The 22,058-nt window shown below is 39.1% G+C and overlaps 2 protein-coding genes across 3 annotated transcripts; both read right to left on the reverse strand.

Annotated features, from left to right (window-relative positions):
* Positions 1-355: 355 nt before the first annotated feature.
* On the reverse strand, positions 356-13,530 carry hps5 (HPS5 biogenesis of lysosomal organelles complex 2 subunit 2). 2 transcript variants are annotated; one of them, XM_008412089.3, is made up of 23 exons: positions 13,327-13,530; positions 11,814-11,926; positions 10,760-10,870; positions 9,459-9,523; positions 9,146-9,338; positions 8,750-8,880; positions 8,163-8,381; positions 8,016-8,087; positions 7,851-7,939; positions 7,391-7,569; positions 6,920-7,078; positions 6,530-6,689; positions 5,601-5,718; positions 5,113-5,259; positions 4,638-4,706; positions 3,981-4,534; positions 3,735-3,855; positions 2,836-2,985; positions 2,627-2,746; positions 2,263-2,376; positions 2,052-2,158; positions 1,136-1,427; positions 356-739 (listed from the first exon to the last, which is right to left on the reverse strand). In XM_008412089.3, the coding sequence occupies exons 2-23, from the start codon at positions 11,919-11,921 to the stop codon at positions 679-681; spliced, it is 3,339 nt and encodes a 1,112-aa protein (XP_008410311.1). In that variant the 5' UTR covers positions 11,922-11,926; positions 13,327-13,530; the 3' UTR covers positions 356-678. The 2 variants fall into 2 exon arrangements, with proteins under 2 accessions (XP_008410311.1, XP_008410310.1); XM_008412088.3 differs by having other exon boundaries at positions 11,814-11,956.
* Positions 13,531-15,058: 1,528 nt separating this feature from the next.
* On the reverse strand, positions 15,059-21,930 carry gtf2h1 (general transcription factor IIH, polypeptide 1). The gene is made up of 15 exons (XM_008412079.3): positions 21,743-21,930; positions 21,232-21,400; positions 20,959-21,151; positions 20,112-20,277; positions 19,906-19,999; positions 18,926-19,075; positions 18,746-18,825; positions 18,511-18,644; positions 18,341-18,428; positions 18,164-18,252; positions 17,122-17,239; positions 16,327-16,417; positions 16,121-16,236; positions 15,928-16,020; positions 15,059-15,747 (listed from the first exon to the last, which is right to left on the reverse strand). Exons 2-15 carry the CDS (start codon positions 21,383-21,385, stop codon positions 15,661-15,663), a joined length of 1,653 nt encoding a protein of 550 aa, XP_008410301.1. The 5' UTR covers positions 21,386-21,400; positions 21,743-21,930; the 3' UTR covers positions 15,059-15,660.
* Positions 21,931-22,058: the final 128 nt, after the last annotated feature.

Genomic DNA, 22,058 nt, shown 5'->3' on the forward strand with positions numbered 1-22,058 from the left:
AAAAACTCACCTCTTTGATCCTCCAGGTGTGTGATAGCATCAAATGGGTCACTGACCTCATTTCATTACTCTGTTATTAATTTGATCACATTTGACCCACATTACTTATCCTCCAATGTTGGGAGTGGAGAAACAAGCTGCCTTTAAATTAATAAAATACAGCCAGAGAAGTAATATTTGATATCCTGCTCACTTTGTTCATTTTCCCTTTATGCAACAACAAAACATTTTTATGGGTGAGAGAACATTTTCTGCAGCTGCAGCTTTAACACGTGCAAGCAAAAGCACTTTCACGCAGTTTGCTCACAATCATTGTCACTAAAAGCATTCAATCTCTAAAACAAACAAAGTGAAACCGTTTTCACAGACAACTTTATTCAACTAATAAAAACTGCTTTTAACATGATCGGTTAATTCATTCAAGTATATTTTTTCAAAAAAAGGAAGACAATTTCTTTGGCCTTTAATACAGATAAATGTGCAAGCATGCAAAAACAGTCTGAAATATTAGACAGGAAACAATGATGCAAAGTAATGCATGAATACTGATAGTCAATAATATGGCGTTAAAAAGGCAACACTTGTAACTAAAGCATTAGTATCTTTTTTGTGTGTGTGTGTGTGTGTAGACAGAAATCACAGAGGTGTTAAGTTAGGGATTGATGCACCAATCAGGCTTTAGGCATGCTGAGACCAGAGGAACCGATCGCAGCGCTCCAGCATGGTCTGAATCATCGCCCTGAAAATCAAAAACAAGACAAAACATATGTGACTCTTAAAAGATCCTTTCAAGACTACAACCTGTTACTACAGACACTTCAAATGTGTTTTAGTTTCTAATCACAACACAAAACCTGCATTGTCATATCTTACAATGATAAAATATCTAAAAAAAAAACAACAACAAAAAAAACAACTTATAATTCCCACTTGCAGGACAAGTAAAGAATTATCTTAAAGTTAATAAGTTAAATCTACTCTTAGCTTCAACCAAACAAGAAAAAACCAGATGGATCATAGTAGGATATTCACGTTTGTTTACTAGACTATTTCGGTATACCTAAAAGAAAAAAAATAGTTTCAAAAAAGTGTTCTGGTTTTTTTTCGACATTGTTTCATTGACAGTCTGACCCACCTCTGCCTCCTCTCTGCGACTCTCAGCAGGTCACACACCAGCTTGGAGTGGGCTGAAAGGACCACCTGCACTCCACATTCGCGCAGCAGCTCCAGGGCTCGGTCAGGCCCCAGCGTCCGAGCCAGCAGGAGGGTCAGACTCTCCGGGTTGATCCGTCCTTCGCAGTCCGTGGCGCCGTTGGACCAGCTGCTCCCGTTCACATCTGTGGCCGGCGGTGGGTCTGCCACACGGCAATACTGCTGAGAGAGCTGGATCAGCAGCTTCCACTCGTCCAGGTTCTGAGGTTCAACACCTGAAAACGTGTGGAATGATCAGAGGCACATGTGTCAAACTAAGGCTCGGGGGGCCAAATCTGGCCCACTGCAGCTTTTTAAGTGGCCCTCTTCCTTCTAGAAGGCCGTTTAAAGCAGACCTTCAAAAACCAGTGGTGTGCTTAAAACATTATTTTATCAATTCAATCAAAGAAGATTTTGTCTGCAAACTGCCAAATTACATAAATATGAAAATCAATATTAGTTCATTTTAAGAGGTACTCGTCAAACTTTCCAGGGTTACTTGAGGACTTTTCACCTCTCAACAAAAAGGTTTTCGAGTCCACTTATGGACCCGGTGGGTTCAAATAGGGCTGTTAGGTTCACTAATGGGGTTGTAAGGGTCATGTGATTCACTGGCTCCAGGCCTCTGAGTTCGGTGTTTGGGTTTTCGTCACTCGACAACATGCAAGTTGTTTCGGTCCAGGGAGATACAGCTGCACTGTTAAATGAAACCTGAGGCCTCCTCCTCGCTTTAGAGCTGCTTTCTAATGCTCAACTTAGACGTTTGGATCGTCATGTGACGACAACCCAAAGGCTCATTTTTCCATTCAAAGAGATTAATTTGATTTGATTATTTTTGTAATTGTTGTAAACAGTTTTACCATCAGGATCCTCCAGGAGGCTGAGGTCGTCCAGCTGACAGATGGTGGAAAATGCTTCAGAGCAACGCTGCAGCTCTTTGCAGAGGTAGAGGTAACCCGTCCAGTACCTGCACAAGCATGGACATGTCATGTTGTGGCATACCGCCAACATCATGAAGACTAGACAGTTTTCCTTTGGCGAAAAAAAAAAAAAAAAAAAAATCAGAAATACCCGTGACTGTGGCACATCTCATTCATCTTCTCTTTGGATGAAATGTCTGCAGGAAGTCGAATGAGCAAAGACAAAAGACGTCCGTAGCCCCAGGTGAAACGGTGTGAGCGCCACCTGCAGCAGGAAACACACTTTTCATCTTCTCACATTCCTGTGCTTCTGTCTTTACTCTAAACATGACTGAAACTGAAAATCGCCAGCATTAGATGTTCTTCACTCAATCCCACAGTTCACAACCAAAGAGTGTTACTGTCTCCCACCCAGGTCAATCAAGCTGGACATCATCTAATTTTGGACACCAGTCAATTTCATCTTTTCATCTCTAAAAATTCTGTTTCAGATTGAACACATAAAAGCTTAATACCTGGGCCTTCCATCAGAGGTCAGAGTATCGGCGTGTTGAGGGGCATCGTGAGTCAGGGCCAGCTCCAGCCAATCCTGTCTCAGTGATTCAGGTTCAAGGAGCGACTGAAGAAATGACAACCTAACAGAAACAACTTGCTGAAATATAGATTCACTCAGCAAAGTATCTATGTTAATCTACAAATAAAAACACAAACATATAAAACGCACTTGTGCTCCTCAGCTCTTGAATGTACAAGATTATCCAGGTACGCCAGGAAGTGGCTTCGCTGAGCCACCGTCTCCACGTCAGCAGGAGTCATAATGGGATAGAACTGGGCAAACGAGCGTACAGCTGCCTCACCATGCTTCTCGTATAGCCTGGAATATAAGAGAAAACTTTATGTATAAAAAGGTCCAACATTACTGCTGCAAGGGATTAACCACCTACAAAACAGTTTGTTAACAATGTCTAAAACACATTGTCTTGTTTTAAAAAAAGTCAACATCAGCAAGTCAGTAAATATATCAGGGCATCTGAAGGTTTCCGCAAGTCAAATTTAAGACCTTTACAATGCAACCTTGTCCAACTGCATTACAATCAAGAACAGCAAAAACAGTGAAACTAAAACCTTCTGGGGTTTGTGGCTCTTGGTAGCAGTTTTGTGCTTCACATACAATGATTTTCTACAGCCTTAACCACCAGAGAGCCAAGCGTAAAGTTTTTTTTGCACAAAAACACACCCAGCCTTATATGGGCAACAGAACATCATCCAATCAACTGGAGATAAAATTGAACTTACTCATAGCAGACGTCAATAAAGGTAGCTAGATAGCTAGCAAATGTGTATTAGCATCTAGTTAGCAGTAGCATCAACCACCTCGAGTCACAGAACATAATGATGATGTCAAACATTTGCCTGACAGAAAAGTTTGAGTGACAAAATCCCCCGAAATAAAGTATACGATATTAGTCATGTGACAATAACAGTTAAGATGTCTGATTAACATAATAATAATTTAAATTAAAGACATTTTAAGTTGTTAATTTTAAATACGTACTTCTTTAACAATGAATGGACACCTCGTATGTTAGATACGTTAACACTTTAAAAATCACACATTCGTACCTGTGGAAGTGAGCGAGGAGATGCGCCGCATCCCAAGGCTGCAGCTCTCTGAGGCTTCGCAGAGATTTCAGCAAATCTCCTCTCTGAATAATTTCAACCACCTTGCTGGACTGAGTGAGAGCTAGGTGAAACAAAAACAATGTTGTGTAACATTAATTGATTGTCTTAATAAAACTGCTATAATAAAATTGCTGGGTTTTTTTTTTTTGTATGTATGTTTGTCATTTTTCAAAACAAGATTCTAACCTAGCATGGCCTCAGAGAACGAGCTCATCATCTCGGGTCGCTGCTGATAACAAAGAAGGCACATTCTTCTCACTCGCTCCTGGTCCAGAAGGAAAAAGTAACGACGCAGGAAAGTTGCGCTTTCCAGCACCTCCTGCTGGTGCCTGAAGCAGCTGAGCTCTGTGTAAAGTGAAGCCAGCTCGCTGAGATTAGCTTTCAGATCTGAAGGCAAAGGCGTAGGAGACGCCACTCGGATGGGCTCCGGATGATTCTCCAGAGAAGCGGCATTTTCAGTCGTGTCAACCATCGGCTGTTTCTCACAGAGGACTTCTTTTTCTCCGAGCTCCGCCTCCTCTGCAACACTTTCTGATGATTCTCTTTGTTGCTCTGTGCATGGGCTCAGATATTCCCTGTCCCATTTCTCTTCTCCAGATCCATCCAGGTTGGAATTGGTTACAGAAGCTGTCAGGAGAACAGCAGGGCCCAGGATTCGCTCCAACACAGGGAGCCACTCCATCAGAGCTTCTCTAAGGCAGACTGGATCCAGGAGCACCAAAGGATCTTGTATCTGTGAGCTGATGGATGGAAAAAAACATAATAATTAGTCAAAGAAGAGGTGCTATTACCAATAATAACATAAAAAACCCAATAATATGGTAAATGTGATGTAGTACTTACACAGCTTGTTCTGTTGCTGAACGAAGTTCATCCATATCAGCCTCTGCGTTTGATATTTCATTATAAACTCTGAAAACAAATATCAGAATCAAATTTACTTGCTCAGACTGCCACATAAGATGTTAAATGAAAATATATACTGTAAACTTTAGAGGAAAAAAAATGCAAGCTAAAGAAACAATATGTACACATGTTGTCTTGTACACCCCATGTTTTTTTTTTATATACATGTGTGCAGGTTGACATAGTGCAAATAAGCTCATTTATTTTCAAAGCAGACTAGCCGACTATTCTGACTGTATACCAGAAGTTCCACTTGGCATCATCAGCTGTGTTTGTTTATTACATGAAATCCCAATAAAATGCACTGAAGTGCCTAAAACAACATTAAAAGAAATTAAGGTGCTTAAACACGTTAGAAAAACTGTAGTTAAACACAAAAGGGTTAGGTAATATTTTAAAGATCTCTACTTACTCGTTCTCCATTTCGTCTGAGTACGATAACGTGCCGGCTAACGTGTCGGGCTGTGCGCTCTCTTTAAATTCAGGCCGATGTCGGAGTTCAGAGTTCATCTGGAGGGTGTTGATCTTCTCAGTCGTCTTCTTGACAAAACTAGAAACGCTAATGAAAAGAAATGGGGAAAGAAAAAAAGAAAAAATAACTCACATTGTTCAGTAGTTAAACAGACAAGAAGCCGAACTGTGATCCAACTGTTTCATATGAAGAATGAATGTGGGATGCTCAGACTGAAATTTGACAAACGTGTCAACAAATGTACATCTGCGGAGGCAAAAAAAAAAAAAAAAAAAAAAGATTTTTGTTTTCAGTGGAATGAGGAAGCAGGGCGCCCAAAGCACAGCTGCACTTTGGTTTCATTTCTTATTACAATAAAAACAATATTATATATCAGTATTATAAACCACAAAATTTATAGCTCAAGCATTCTGTTGGTTTTCATTCACCTGTCTTTAACGGCCTGCAGAGCTATGCGGGGGGGTTTGGTGCGGAATGAAAGTGGGAGGTGGAACTGCAGGCCTTGGTCAGGTCGATCGGCCTCCAGCCGCTCTCCGCTCTGTGGATCTGAGTAAAGATGGGGGCAGGAGTGGGAGGAAAAACACAGATGGATGGAGGTGCTGGAGGGGAATGATGAGAGGCAGTGGACAACAATGCAAGCGGAGGAAGATTGTAGACAAGATTGGAAATCAAATACCGCAGAAAAACAAAAAAAACAAAAACGGAACAAAAATGGCGACAAAAATGTGAGATGCAATGGAACAGATGAGACATTTTACGTCAACAACTCAGCAGAAATGAGGCCCGTTCATGATTATTCAGCTTTGTTTACAACAAACTCAGGAGGCGCAACAGCAAAGGAAAAAAGATTTGCAAAGAGTTAAGAGTCAAGTTATTATCAGTCATTCATTCAAATTCCAATTTCTGATTTAGAAAAAAGGTTTTGGTGTTATTTTGTGTGACGGTGTTGAACTGAAAATAACTTCACTCTTTGTTAACGCTATAATTAGAGGCAGAAAAGAGGTTTCCTCCTGCTTCAGGCATTCACCCAAATCACAATTATATACAGAGGCGACATAAAAAGAGAAAAGTAACAAGTAAATAAAGAAAGACAAAGTGCAACAGGATATCATGTTTAGTTTTTATACATGACTAACTTTTTTTTTTTTTTTTTGAGAAAATTATCTTTAAGACACATTCAAAGTTTCCCGATCTCGCTAGTAATATTAATTTTGACTATATTTAGGTGGAGAGATTTTTCTGTGATTTCAAATCATGCTCTAATTAAGACAAAATTAAGATAAAAATATGCAACAAGAACCAGATTCTATGCCAAAATGTTAAATTTGAACAATCTAAAGCAGATTTAACAGCTTACCATGATCCACCTGGTCTTCCTCCTGGACAAAGCTGAACTCTTTCAGTCGCTCCTCCTCTGACGCAGACTGATTCATGAGGGAGCTGGTCTCCTCGTCCGACTGGCTTCCTCTGCGGCTGATAACCCGGTAGATCCCACAGTCCAGGACGTTAAAACTCTCCTGGATGATGACAGATTAGACAATTGGTTTCTAGTTGCAAAAATGTGATGGAATCAAACTTTCAAGTATAATTTTAGTATTTGATGCAAAATAGTTTAGAACAAAATACTTTTCCACTTATTAGCTAAAAAGTATCCACTGCAAATAAGCCAAGAAACATCATAATCATAAAATTAAAGAGAAGCGCGTTTCTGTCACAAGCAGGACTCTTAAACCAGATTTGTTCTCACATGTGAAGAGATGCTGCTCCTGCGGCTGCTAGATGCAGAATCCAGTGGCTCCAGCTTCAGGATCACTTCCTCCAGCTGGTTAATCAGCTCAGTCTGTGCGCTGGAACTGAGCTGAGACTTCAGGTGTTCCAGGCGATCGATGGGAATGGACTTCCTGGCCTGAATTGAATAAGACAGATTCTTTAAATCACACCTAGAAACGGCACCTGGTGAATTAAACTTATTTGGACATTTTAGTTTTCCCACAAATGCACCTAGATCACATTTTGTTGTGATTTAGAACTGAAAAAAAAAAAACTTACTTGAACAGAATTAATTCTCTATTGTTGCAGTTTAGGTTAATAGTCAGATCATCTTTGCATTTGGTTACACAGAATAGCAAGAATATAAATATTTAAAACCAGGAAAGCCTGTACAGTAATCCTTTCTTACACTCCACACAGAGATAAAGTCGTTCACCGTACGTCTTACCCGGCTCGTCGTGATCGTGTGCTGGAACATGCAGCAGACGGTGGCAGCGAGAGTCCAGGACTCTCTACGCAGCAGGCGTTCCACGCAGCGCTCCGCAGACAGCAAAGACAGATGGGACAGACGGCCACTGCCGTGGAGGCAGAACAGCTCGCTGCGGTGGACTGCAATGTCAGCCACGTCTAAAAGAAAAGTTCAATTCAAACACATTCATTTGGAATATAAAGTACACAGAAACATGGGAAAGTTTGCATGCCATTCTTGCAAAAGGACTTATGGGATTATTCTGAACTTTGATTCCTAATGATTATGTGATCAAATGGAAGTGTATTGTTGGAGAAAATGGATGTCAACACAACACATTTAATTCCATCACAGCATACAACGTTTGTAGTGAAATAACCATTTCCCAGCTGAGTTCCTCCCGTCAGGTGCTACAGCAATTTAGGGGGGCAACACAAACCTTTAACTTCAGTCCACAGCAGGACCTGTCCATTCTGAGGTGTGAAGATATAAACGGCCGAATCGGTCCAAGTAAGCAGATTTTGATCTCTGCAAAGATACATGAAGCACCAAGTTCATGTAGTCCAGAAAAAAACCGACACTCTAAAAAGCTTTTTGATCTTACCCAAAATAAAGCAGTTTAGGGAAGCCGAGAGACTGCGGACTACTCTGTGCTGGATTGTAATTTGGATCGTTTCTGCAGAAAGAGGTAGATAATGCACATTACAAGTCCTGCCTTAATTGTAACACATTAAGTTATGATAAATTGTACCTGTAAGTGATTAAAGGGAGTGGTGGGCAGGCGAGCAGCTTTTTGAATTGATGAGTACTCAGAACCTCGCCGTTAAAATTAGCCTCCCATATTCGGGACCCCGGCCGGGCGCAGTACAGCAGCGGGGGCTGTCCCACTAATAACCCCCTACCCTGGGGCAAGAAGCAGGCTCCGTATTCCCCGTCACGCTCCTTATTCCCAACACGCCAGAATTTCTCCCTACAAGCAGAAAACCAAGCAAAAAAATAAAAAAATAAAAACCTCTGAAGTTTCTAATTTATGCTGGACAAGACAAAAATAAACAAATACTACTTAAAGATTTAAATCAGTCTTTCTCTGATTTTTCCTGAGGACTTTATATTTGATACTTTACAACTAGGAGAAAAGATCACCAAAGTTTCCAATTAACTTAAAAAAAGGCAAACGTCAAAACAAAGAAATGGAAAACTCTTTGTAAAACCAAGCAAATGGAAAAGATGCAGCTTGTGTTTTGTCTAATTTTCAGACACTATCAATAACTTTGTAAAATGACAGTTTACGCATTCAGGAAATATTCCCAAGACAGAGAAAAGCTCAAAGCTACTCACTTCTCTGTGTCACAGAGGTAGCAGCGGCTGAGAGAAGACACTAGGAGGCGCCCGTCTTGATATCCAAGCTGAACTACTCTGGAGTCAACAGTAGTAACAGTTTGGACAGGAAAAATAACAAATGCTGACCCCTAGAGGAAAGGAAGAACATGAAATAATTAGATTATGCATACATTTGACAAGTCTACAATAAATTAAATGGAAGTGGCAAAAATCACAGAAGGCAGGAGCAACACTGATTCAGATTGCTGGGCTCAAGAAAATCATCACAACAAAACAAGTATAGAAAGATAATAAATGCATCTACCAAGCAGTTGAAGAAGATTTATAATTGTATGAATACCAGCTTTTTATTTGGTTTCTTTTGTAGAAGAAAAACATCATTCTTGTCAGTACCTTGCCCAGTTTAGATGATCCCGCCCGCAGACACGACACCTTGCCTACAGAGTCCCCAACAAAAACCCTAAGTGTGCTTGTATCCCAGCAGAGGGCGGTGATGTTGTGTCCTCTGTGCTCCGACGACACGCTGACGCGCTCCGGACGACCTCGCCGCTCCAGCTGCAGCTCCCACACCACCACCAGACCCTGACTGGACGACAGTCATCAGAATACAGAGAATAGGCAATGTAAGAATAATAATAATAAAAATAAAAAAAAAACATTTCACTCAATGACAAACATGTCATTAGTTTCAGAAAAAAGGACTGACCTTGTTGCAACTGCAATGAAATCTTCATCATGAGGACAACATGCCACTTGTGTGATAGATCCCTCCTGAGACAGAGGAAGGTCATACCAGGTTAAATATAGATAAAATGCTCCTGTGTCCAGTGGCTTAATGTTAGGCTTGATCTTTAACCATGAACTCGAATATGTTTTATTTGTACAAACAGAAAGGAGTGTATAATTGCAAAGTAGAAGGAAGATGATGCATGGTTTTCATAATTTTTTTTTAGCGTAATAGAAATACAACCACATCGATAATATTTTAGCTCTGGTTATGATTTGAGTTGCTGTCCGGTGCAAAGCTGTAACTTCTTCCCAGTTGCAATTCTTTTACAGACGCCAACAGGTTTTCTTCCAGAATTTCCCCATATTTATTTTCATCCATCGTCAACCATAATCAGCTTTTCAATCGCAGCTGAACATAAAATATTCCCATGACATGATGCTGCCCCCGCCATGTTTCACTGTGGGAATGATGTACTCCCTGTGAAGTGTTAGTTTAACGCTTTCCCTGGTATTTTGGATTTAAGTAAAAAAAGTTTATAATTGCTGTCATCTGCCCAGATCACCTTCTACCTCATGTTTACCATGTTCCTGTGGAACAATGGACTTTGGAAGGTTTGGGGTGGGGCTGAACGATAACAGAGAAAGTGCAACACCTGATAATGTTGATGAATGTCTTGTGATAAACAGACTAACAAGAAATTAAGCTGGCTTATGTCTTTCTGCACTGGGTTGACAGCAAACATAAACCCCGGATAACAAATAGCAACTGGAGAAAAATAAAAAAAAAAAGTCTCTGTTTCTGTCTCAGTAACAAGGTTTCACTTAAAAAGTTGTTTCTTGTTGACATTTGCTATTTTGTGAAAGAAACATCTTCTTGCTTGTAGTTAATAACTTCACCACCTCTTTACCTCATAAAACATAATTATGGTGCCTTATTGAACAACTAGTGTCGTCAAATCTACTGCTGGGTTGGATTTTTAGTGAAACCGAGTAACACAAAAGAAAACTGTGTTGGATTGTATCAGAGAGAAGGGGGCTGAATAGTAAATTGTTAACTTACCAGATATATATTTTTTTAAATTCTCTGTCCACATCAGAATTATTCCGTACTATGCGCTGGTCCATCACATAAAATACAGTTTGTGGTTGTAATGTTAGAAAGTATGAAAAAAGGCGAGTCCAATTTTCATATTTTGATGATAGCTATAATCTGTGAACAAACATTGTAACAGTTCACTTAATATGCAGCTGACATGACAAAAACCTCCAGACATCTACCTTGTGAGTCAGAATGAGTCTCTGTTTCCAGCCCTCCTTCTGGATGAGGTGCAACCCTCCTGCTGACGTTCCCAACGCGAGCCACTTCCTGGACACCGCCAGACAGGTACACTGAAACACAACACAGCCACATTAAAACGAGTCAACCGAGACATTCAGTGTCCAAAAAAACCCAAACATTCTCACAGTACGGATGCACAATATAATCGCACATATATTATCTCATAGCATGCACTGGAATAATCTAAACTTTTAAGTATTGTCCAGCAAGGGTCTCTATTAACATATTTGGCGAAAATAGGTGTTAATTACAGCATTTTTTTTTTTGCCCCAGACACGAGCAAGTGGTCAAGTTATTAATCAACTGGAACGTCTTCCAATTGCTAGCAGCAACTACAACCAGAAGAAACACTTTCAATAAAACCTTGTTGTTGAGATGGAAATATTGACTTTTGTTCAGTAGTTGAATAGACTTAATAATAATTTAGGTATCGTAACATATATTATTATGACAACAGTCACTAATATATTGCATACATTTCCTATTATAAATGATTTGCATTCATAATAGAAATGTAACACTGATGCCTCAACATTTATTCAACTGTAGAGGTAGATTTGAAAAAAACATCAGTCATATTCAGTAAATTAGAATATGGACTCTGATGATGGTTGTCAGATTAAAAGTATCTTTTGAAAATGACCCTTAAGCAGGTATTAAACATACTTTTTTTTTATTAAGCTCACATTTCCTTTCTTTGAAAGGCATTTTATCTGTCTCATGTAAATATTCTGACTTTCTAAGAAAATTGTTTTTTTTAACTAGCTGTAAGCAAAAATCATCATAATTAACCATTTTAATTGTGTATGCAATTAATCTGTGTTTCAGTAACCATAATGCAAATCGAGTAACTGACATAAATGAGCCTTTCAATAATACTTCAATTTATTGAACATCACTGCATTACTCAAATATATTGTAGAACGGCAAATCATTACTACAAAGTCTTCAACTGGAACGATTTATTAGATGTGACTTGATGGCTGATTCTACCTTCAGCCTGCCTGAGTCAAAACGCAGAGCAGAGAGGAGCGGATCCAGGCAGTCGAACTCTGCCAGGAGGTGACTGTGGTTCTCAGGCACAACCGGTATCACAGGCATCCTCGCTGCAGATCCAACAACAATGGAGTCAAAGTCTGAGAGAGAAGAGAGTGACGACATCAACAATAACATGTTACGTCAGTGCGCGTCGTTGCTGCCATGGAGACATGTGATGTTGTCGCATGACTTTCAACAGAGGACCTGCCCTGCTAAATTGACCAGCCGTGACTTTGTTTTACTCTGCAGTCTAAGGAAAAGCAGCTTGTGTAAAACAGTGAGCCGATTTAGAAACCACAACCTAGTAGAGATTTTCCTTGAAATCCAGAAATGTTTTTACTCACTGAAGCCACAAAGGAGAACCTGAAACCAACATCGAAAACCATTGTGACAGCAAACAAGCTACACACCCCGATACAGTTTGTCCTAGATTGACGCCTTTTGATTTTGCATGAATTCATGAGGAAGCAGAAGTGAAACTAAACCTGTGACATTTACTGTACATACTTATCAACTGTGTTGGGACACAGTTGATAAGGAGCAATTGAGAAATGCTTCAAAACAAACATTACACTAATCAACTGCTTCCTAAACTCACAGTGGTGGAAAAGGCAAAAGAGAAGATACTGAAGAAGTCACCTCCTACCACTCTCCTGGTATTTGCTAGCTCTCTACTGTTGGGATTGGATTTTGTTGTAAGGAGGTCCACACAATTCCTCAAACATCCTTACAATTCTTGAAATAAACTAAAGAAGCCAGAATAGAAAGGATTTCATGAAAAGTTGGGAAATGTTTTTCTTTTTACACCTTGTTTTCCCATGTCACTACTCTGTAGATAAAGGTGTCCTAAATGTTACTTGAAGATAAAACAAATGTGCATTTAATCACATTGCAAGTCAACACCAGTCTCACACGTTCAACAGTTTTGGCAAAAATTTTACCTTGGTGTTTTAGCCTCCTTAATCTAACCAAGTATGAACATCAGATTCTGTCTATAAAAACGTTTTATGCAACCTTAAAAACAGGACAAACAAACAAGCAAGCTTTGCCAGGTCTAAACCAAAGCATATACAAAAGGTCTAAAGTAGGACTACCTATAGAGTTAAGAATGAGTGTCGTTTAAATGAAGTCTACGTTTAGTCCACTGTGTTCAGTGGAAAAACAGCTGAACTTTGCTGTGAGCTGAGAATGGAGCCATTGATTCAAGGCAGTTTGGATCACGAGACCCATCTGACACCTCTGCTGCTAACACTGCTACCAAAAACTACGAAAAAACGCGGCTTTTGATTTTCCAAACATTTTCTACTTCATGTCACTTAGTTTCTACGAAGATAACGTGAACATCTGCTCAGTGTCAGCTCGCTGGAGTCTCATTTTAAACCGTGATACCAACGGGTTAGCAAGCATGCTGCTAGCACAAACACAGCCGTTGGAACTAACTGCCAGTTGTTTTTGCACCTGAACTCACCGGATGGACGGGGAGACTCTGTCCAGCGTTAACACTTCTGATTACATCCCCGGAGATAGTCAGTGGTCAGCCCCACTGACGTCTGGCCGGGGGTCAGCCAGGACACCCGTGACAGCTCAAGTCCACAGAAATCAGCTGATGTGTTGACACTTCCTGAAAGCGGCGCTGCAGTTTCCTTATAGGCGCTCAGCAGGTTCAGAAACCAGCACTCTACATTCTCAGCATCAAAATGTAAATAACTTCCTAAAGTCGAAAATAAAAGAACCAAAATGTTATGAATTATTGTAGATCAGTGGTCTTCATGCATCTATTATCAAATATAAGGGTATAATGGTCTTTTTTCCCCTCTCTTATTTCTTTATGTAAAAGGAGAGGTAAAACATAAAACCTAGAGAGAAAACACGTTCTCATTATTTTCTGCAGAGAAAATTAAATCTAATTCCCAAAACTAGACCTATTTCACACTATAAATAAAGAGCAAACTTATTCCTGACATAAAATGCGAACGTTTATTTCGGATATCCATCAACAGATAAAACAATATAAAGTACAAAAGTTTTTTATTTAGATTTCATTTAAAACGTCATTAAAAAAATAAAAAATTCAATAACCAATTGAAAAATATGTATTGGCAATCCAGCAATCAAACCTTACCACATAGCATATCTCCATTAATGTTTTAATAATTGATCTTTGGAGCGAGGAGCTTCACGTCTTTGAGGTTGCAAAGTTTCTTTGCCATCACCTTTATCTTCAGCACTAAAAAATGTTGCTATGTCGAGAGAAAAGAGGGCGGGTGTCAACATTGATCTCCAAATCCATCATGGCTGCCTTTCATAAAGCTTTACTGATGGCGGCAGTAAAAAAATGTTCACTACTGACGACTTAATAAACAGGCTTATCTCTTAGCAAAACTGTAAACAAAGACATTTCTTTTGTTTACAGTTCCAAGTAGGAAAACTACATACTTGGAACTGTAGTTTTCCAAGTAGTTCAAAACTACTTGGATCTACAGTTCCAAACAGTTAAGTTTGCTTTGATTTTATTCCCAGTTCAAACTTCTGCCTTTCCAGTTAAATAACCCACATGTGGCCTTCAACAACTGCTTGTAGCTCACCGTTGTTTGCTTTACTTTGTCCTGGGAATTCACTAAGGTTTTTGTGACTTTTTTTTTCTAATGAAGCAACGGCAAATGTACTAAAACATTTTTTTTTTTGCCTACAAGAGTCCATTGTTTTCCTAGTGCTTTTTAATATGGGGAATATGGCTTTCGGCCCAGGCCAGGAAAACCACATGGGGGCACTATGAGGGTAAAAACTAAAATGTTTCAACATCGTTTTTCTTTAAATCCAAATAGGAAATGTCTTTACCATTTTTAATAAGTTAAAGTTTTTTTTTCGTCTTGAAGTGCACTTTTCTCTGTAGTCGGAATGTGTTTGGTTGAGTGTGGGTTGGCAAGAGGAGAAACTTGTCCTGGAAGCCATTCGTGTAAAAACCACTGTTAGCTCCACATGGTTAATTCATTACCTTACAAATGACGGGTATTGACTTTTCTTCTCAGAACCATTAAAGAAAACTCAACCACAACCATTATACCACAGTACAGAACCATGGCTGTAGACAAACTCCTCTCAGACAGATAAATTACTGCTTTTTACATGTGTAATACAGAAACTACAAGCTGCAGCTGAAGAAACAGAATGAAGCACTCCGTTTGGAGAAGACACTGGCATGAACAAATACTTCACTTTAATTCTGTTTTTTTTTTTTTTTGTCTTCAGTGCAGACATTAGAAACCAGAGACAATTTCCACTGAGTCACACACACTAATGCACTCAAGTGTGAATTGTCTTAACAGTATTGCTTTGTTTACGCGCCTTCTTGCTCCAGATTTTCTTTAATACGTTCACTTCACCCCAATTTTATGGGGTTTCTTTGTGTGTAAAAGTATGTTTTCTCTGCCGTGTGCACGACAGCCATCCTCCGCATCTCGTCTCAGTGTGTTGTCGTGGGAGCCTTTTGTCCGACTTCCAGCTGAAGTTTGGTCATATTACACCGCTTTCAAAGTCCTGCTGCTAACCCGTTACAAGCAGAGTTCTCTCAACAATTAAGGAAACACAAAGAAAACAATGAAACTACTAGTTATCTGTGACTGAGATGCAGTTATACTCCGTTTAACACTTTTGGCTGCAGCAGCATCCCTCTATATCCTCAGTGAGCCCTTGTGAACTATGTTCCACTGGGTCTTCTCATGGCATAGAGGATCTTCCCAAGTCTTTCTTCTAAACATTAAAAGTCTTTCTCGTCTTCTCTTTGACAAACAAAATTCCCAGGTCAGGTTTTCCTCATCATCCTGCGGGTTTGCCAAATATGAAACTTGCTATAGGCCGTCTGAAACATGTCCTCCAGGTGCCCTGTAAGCTGTTGGAACATCAGAGAGTTTTAATTTAAGCATTTTTTCTTAGTTTTATTTGAGATTTATGTGTACAGGCTATCTCACAGATAGCCAAGATTTCTTTCACAGTATAGACACATTTTGAATTTAATTATTACTGGGTAAAAAAAAGCCCCTGTGTCACAAAAAATATGTCTGTGACTCACATTTGTACTCAAGTACTGACGTTGGACTTTCTCCTGGAAAGGACGAAGCTTGGTCATTTGAAATCTCTCCAGGTTTGTCTTCATTTTTGTCACCTGTATGGCATAAATATACAAATAGAAAGTCCAAAGAAATTTCAAATTAGACAGCAGAAATCATGAGCATATAGAATTTAAACAAATCAATATCAGTCACCTTTTCCTCCAAAAATGGTGTGTTTACGGGAAAACAGGACCAAAAGTGTCTCAATAACTCCCCTGCAGCAATGTAAAGGTGCTTCAGCTCTCCTTGGATGTCGGTGGGTACCATTTCTGGAAAGAAAAACCCCATAAATGAAGCAGGAGAGTGACTTCATCTCTTTGCCTTATGAAATAACCTTTTAAATCAAATCTAATACTTACGATTTATGGATTGCTGTCCCACAGATTGCATAAGAACGCCTCCTGGAGAGAGCGCTGCTATGGCAGAGGTCGCTGCGGTGCTGGACAACACCTGAATATTTGTACAGCAACACAGATTCTGTTACTTCATGTTCTGTGGTTTCAAAGACGCTTTGAAACATCCTAAACATACAGGAAATTGCAAATGATCTCGAATGGCAGTTCTAAGCTCAATTATATTTTTGTCTTTCGTTTCAAATCCCATATTTTGATCACATAAAAGGTAAATCATCTGAAATGGGAACATTTCTATGCTGTTGATCCTTTTTTGGATTAAGATCGTTATTGGATTTATCTTAGAGGGATTTTGTAAATAAAAATTATAGTAAGTGGAGATTTTATTTTCATGTTGTTTTATTTATTTCCAGAAGAGTCTTTCTGCATATATAAAGTGACTCTGTGCCTCAGAGGTTCCCACGAGCTGAGGGACCTCATGAAACAAATTAAATTAAAATTTTTACATATTATGTTCATTACCTGGTACAAAAGAAAATGTCAGCAGATGACAAGTAAACCTGTTAGAACAGTGTAACATCCCTTTTTTTCTGTTAAATACATAAACCAGTCTTCTGCAAAGTTTGGTTCAATTGCAGCAAAAACATAAACAACATGATATGTGAGGTTAGTCGTAAGTGCAAGCACCTGATGCAATTTGGGTAATGTGTTAAAATGCCTTGTAAAGATGTGGGGAGAGTGATTTTCAATTTAGCAACAAAATGTGTGACAAATATCCAGAAATATAAAACATAATCTGACCCGAGTTAGGTTGGGTTTGTAATTGGCCATCTCCTGCTGGATGTAGCTGACGGAGTTGATGATGTCTTGGCTGGTTGTGTACTGCTGGGACTGAAGTGGAACAGGACCATGAGCGTACCTGAGAAAGAAGCGAGAGCGATGAATATTAACTCCCAGGACTCACCGATAAGCATATTAATCAGCATTTGTAAAACATACAGATAGTCTATATTAATTAATCGTTAGCAGTAATATCCCTCCTGGTTGGTGAACTCACTTGTTTATCACAGACATAAAACAACTATAATAAGTCAGTTGGATAAATCTTATCTTAGTAAAAGTGAAGATTTTTTTGCACCAAATTTTGAAAACTATAAAAAGTACAGAGACCACACCTGTCTTGAAATTATAAAACTTAAACAGATGTAAAGATCTAAATTTGAAGTTTTGTACTAAAATTTCTGCCATTTTGGTACAAAACATTTGTCTTGTAAGATTTTTGTTTTTGATATGTTCCACAAATTTCAGCTCAGTAGTGTGATAAAGGGCAGCATTTGAAGACAATTTAGATCAAGTCGGTTTTGAAACTATTGGCACAAGCTCATTGTACATCTAATACCGATCCTTTAAAGTTTAGTTTGGAATCCCTGGCAGCTTAATTCTGTTTATAAAAATTCAATATAATAAAAATTTTACTGCCATGTTTGTAATCTAAACCAGACCTGGTTTAAAACCCCAATCTAAGAGGGATGGCCTTGTGATTTGTTTTTTGTGCATTTATCTGTTTAATGTTTTTTTAAAGTCAAGTTGTGATCTTGAACATCAAAGGTAAAAGAAGTAATTTAAAAATAAATAATTCTAAAAGTAACATTTTTAGAAATTACAATATTTTTATTTACTGAGGGGAAAAAAGCAAAAAAAGTATAGTTTTTCCCCATGCTGCCTTACTGATGAGGTAGTAGACGTAACTTCCTTCTCATCCATGTCCATACATCTTTCAATTTCAGGTTATAATCCAACCTGTTTAAAACGGATTAAAACAGACAAAGCAAACAGACTTTACCTGTCAGACTTCTTCAGATTTAACGCCACTGTCTTAGGAGTATTTTCCCTTTGCAGATCCTCATATTCTATGGCTTCTTGTAGTTTCACCTAAAAAATAGCCAAGAAAACGAATCATTTCATAGTGACAATCACTGTGGGACAAAAAATAGATAAGAAGTTTATAGAGGCGTCATACCTTCTTCAGTGGAGGTTGAAAGAAATCAGAATCTCTGGAGTTGCCGTCTGTGCTGCTGGTCTCACTGGCTTGGTCGGTGGGAAGATCTCTTTAAAACCAGAGTAAAGTTAGCAGAAAGGAGATGACAGGAGAGCAAGCGTATTTGATTTGTTTGAAATGTTGATGTTTACCCCTTGCGTGAGCCTGCTGCCAGCACCATCGCGCTGTGATGGTTGAATCGCTTTATAATGGCAGAGTTGCTACTCTCTTTCACTGACTTGTTTGCATTTGAGGTTGAAGGTAGGGCTTTGCTTATTCCATAACCCTGTTTCACAATAAAAAGTTGTTTTTAAGGTGAGCATAGAAAGAAAGTTACAAGTTAATACACAGGACGTTTTTCTCATTACTGCAGCTGACTTTTCTCACCTCGTCTAATGTTTTATCCTCCAGTGACAAAAGGTCAACCAACGGGTTCTTCACTCCTTGGGTCACCAGAGATTTTAACCCTGCATGTTAGGAAAACAGTATAACATTATTATTAAATATGGTTCACTTTGCACAGGAAAATATATACTTGCACTTTCGGTGTGAATGGTCAACAGCTACCTTTCTCATCCTGCTTGGCACATTCTGAGAAAATATCCTGTGAACCTGTGTTGATGCGGTCTCTGTGGAAATAATGAGACTGGAAAAAGCGTGTCCAGAACTCCTTCTCCGTCAGGTTATGAGGCACATTTTCACTATACTTCTGCTTCACTGCAAGACAGGTTTAGAAACAAGAAGCTACTTTTAGGTTGATAGGGTTTTTTTTGTTAATTTTTTGCACATTTTAAAGTCTGAAAAGTGTGAGATGGATTTATATTCAGGGTTGAATGCACTTTAACCCATAAGTAAAATCTAGTGTAACTAACTGAGTTGAGAAGTCACGTCATTTGTAAACAGAGTCAACCTGTTTGTAATGTAATCTAACCTCAGTATTAATCCTGACCCTGAACACACCGTCCCTCCCATGAAACATGATGGTGGCAACAACATGCAGTGGTCATGCTATGGAAGAAAACCTGCTAACAGGCTGCAAAACACTTTAAACCAGGGTGGAGGTTCACCTTCCAGGAGGAAAACAACTTTAACCTTAAATATAGAGCCAGAGCTATAGATCTGTTTACACAAGTGTATTCATTTGTTAGAATAACCCGGTCAAAATTCAGTCCAAAATACAACTGAGAATCTGGACCAAGACTTGAAAATTGCAGCCACTTCAATCAATCCGGGTCTGAGTTATTTTACAAAAAAACAAAATTCTGTCTCTACATGTCTGAACCTGCTTGAAAAGAACTTGCAACCTTAACAGTAATGAAAGGTGGTTGTGCAAATCACCAAATCAATGGAGCTGATTACAAATGAATGCTACACCTTTCAGGTTTTTATTTGTCAAGAATATTGATAATCCTTTCCTTCTGTATCATTATTTTGGTCTAACACATTAAATCCTAATAAGTTAAAATTGAAGTTTATGATTGTAAAAAGACAAAATAAGAAAAATTCAAGTAGTGTGGATACTTTTACAGGACACCGTTTTTGTTTACCTGCAGGGTATGTTCTAAATATGGACTCGATAATGTCCGCAGTCAGATTATATCTCAAGCCATTGCAGCCATCAGTCTGTGGTCTGATGTCCGCCTGTAGAGCAAAAACATGAAGCCCTTTCAAGTGCAGCAGTTTTTTTTTTTTGCGACTCAAAACTATCATAAGAAAGCATAAAGTAGTTGTGGATCATATTAGATGTACTCACCAGAAATGCTCCAGATATTCCAACTTCCTGTTTGTTGTTGTAAGGTGCAGGTTCCCCATTATTCACGCCTCCTAACCGGTTGGCCCAAAATTCCTCAGCACTGATCACTTGGCTCACCACAAGATCTTTGTACAGTTGGAAAAGCACCGGATCTTCCTGAAGCATCCTGCCGGAGCAGCAGCAAACACTGGAGGTAAGCAGTGAGCTCCCACACAAAGCTGCGGAGCAATAACCTGAATTCACTCTTAAATTAATATTACATAAGATTAATGGACTGCTGTTATATCATAAAGTCAAGAGTCTGTTCTATTTTGATCAGACAAAAATGATTCAGATTTAAACATTTCCCATATGAACACTATTTAGTTATAGTTGTTAAATTCTTGGGATGAAAATAAATATCTTATGAATAATTTTGTCTTCTGCAACATGTTCAAAAGCTATTTAAGGCTTCTGATTGTCATCGACCAAAATTGACTTAAAGTATGAAACAAATTTCTGTTTTGCAAATATAAAATTTATATACATCCACATAATTCTGACAATTACTGCCTTTGATGCCCAAAGCTGACATACATTTTAGTAATTGAGATGTTCAAGATTGCTGAAAATGATGCTGACACCATGATTTTAGAGGGATTAAAAAACAATACCATCATTGCAATCTTAAACAACAATGCAATAACGTTTCTCCAATACAGTGCAATTATGATTGAACAAAAGCTTTAGCACGGGGTCTCCTATTGATAAATGTTTAAGAGTTATTCTCCTTGAATGCTAGGATGAAACATTAAGAGAATCCTGCTAGATGAACGTGATCAGTCCGAAATCAGACAAGGATTCTTACCTGTTTTTCTCCTCCAGCTCCTTGTTGGCCTTCTTCTTGAACTTTGGCAGTAGCTGCTGCAGCAGCTCCTTGGCAGCATCTCGGTCTTTAAGTGCGGTGCTCTCATTGGCAAAGTGGAATGTGGTACTGTCTCCGGTGTGAAGGACCAGTTGGAGCTGAATCTTGGCTTTACCATCAGGACTGATCTTCTGACCTGCACACGACACAGTAAAGTGCATTTTGAAATCAACACAAACACGCAGGGCTTTTGTTTTTAGTTCAGCGGGGACTCACAGCGGATGTCTGAATACGGGTGGCTGACAGTGAAGCGGTCTTTGCCTTCTGGACCCCAGGCTATTCTTTCAGCCATCAGGTAGAGTGTGCCATCCTGCTTCCTCTGACGGACTTTCTTCACCACCAGCAGGACCTCCTCTGACAGAGATGCCATGGCCCAAACAGGTAACTGGTAGAACGGAAAGCCAATGTTTAAGGGGACACATAAACAAAAGTGTGGGGGGAAAAAAGCTTATAAAGAACAATTTATTAACAAAGACCCACAAAGAGACTATAAGCATATCGGAAGCCTGAAGATTTCACTACTTAACTGTGTGCTTAAGATATAAGCAAAAACATTTCTGTCAAACAAATTATAAAAGCCTAAATATATGCGTTCTTCACCTTACAGTTAACATATCCTCTGCAAAATGTACAGTTTCATCTCCTTAGAGCAGCTAACCAGACTGACGTTAGCTAACAGAAAGGAAGAAAATGCTTCAGGCTGAAGTCGGCAGCAAACTTACTTTACCTTAAAATAAATCAATACAGCAACGATTACGTCCTTCTAACGGAACACATAATGTCGGAAAGATATATTTCAGGCTAACAGCACTGCAGACTGAACAATTTTAAGATTAATTTAAACTACTCTAACAGAGAACGATCTGACTCCAGCGCCGGGCGACATAACTGATAGACGACGTGTTACACCGAAAAGATTCCGAGTCAGATACATAACTGCCAACAAACAGTTCCACACAGCAAACTTCCCCCACAGAAGACTCCAACGTAACAGCGCCACACAGAGGTAGAACCAAAGAACAGCATATTATTTAGCCGTTATG

The sequence above is a fragment of the Poecilia reticulata genome, chromosome 6 (assembly GCF_904066995.2).
Source record: "Poecilia reticulata chromosome 6, P_reticulata-male-v2, whole genome shotgun sequence".
NCBI classification, from domain to species: Eukaryota; Metazoa; Chordata; class Actinopteri; order Cyprinodontiformes; family Poeciliidae; genus Poecilia; species Poecilia reticulata.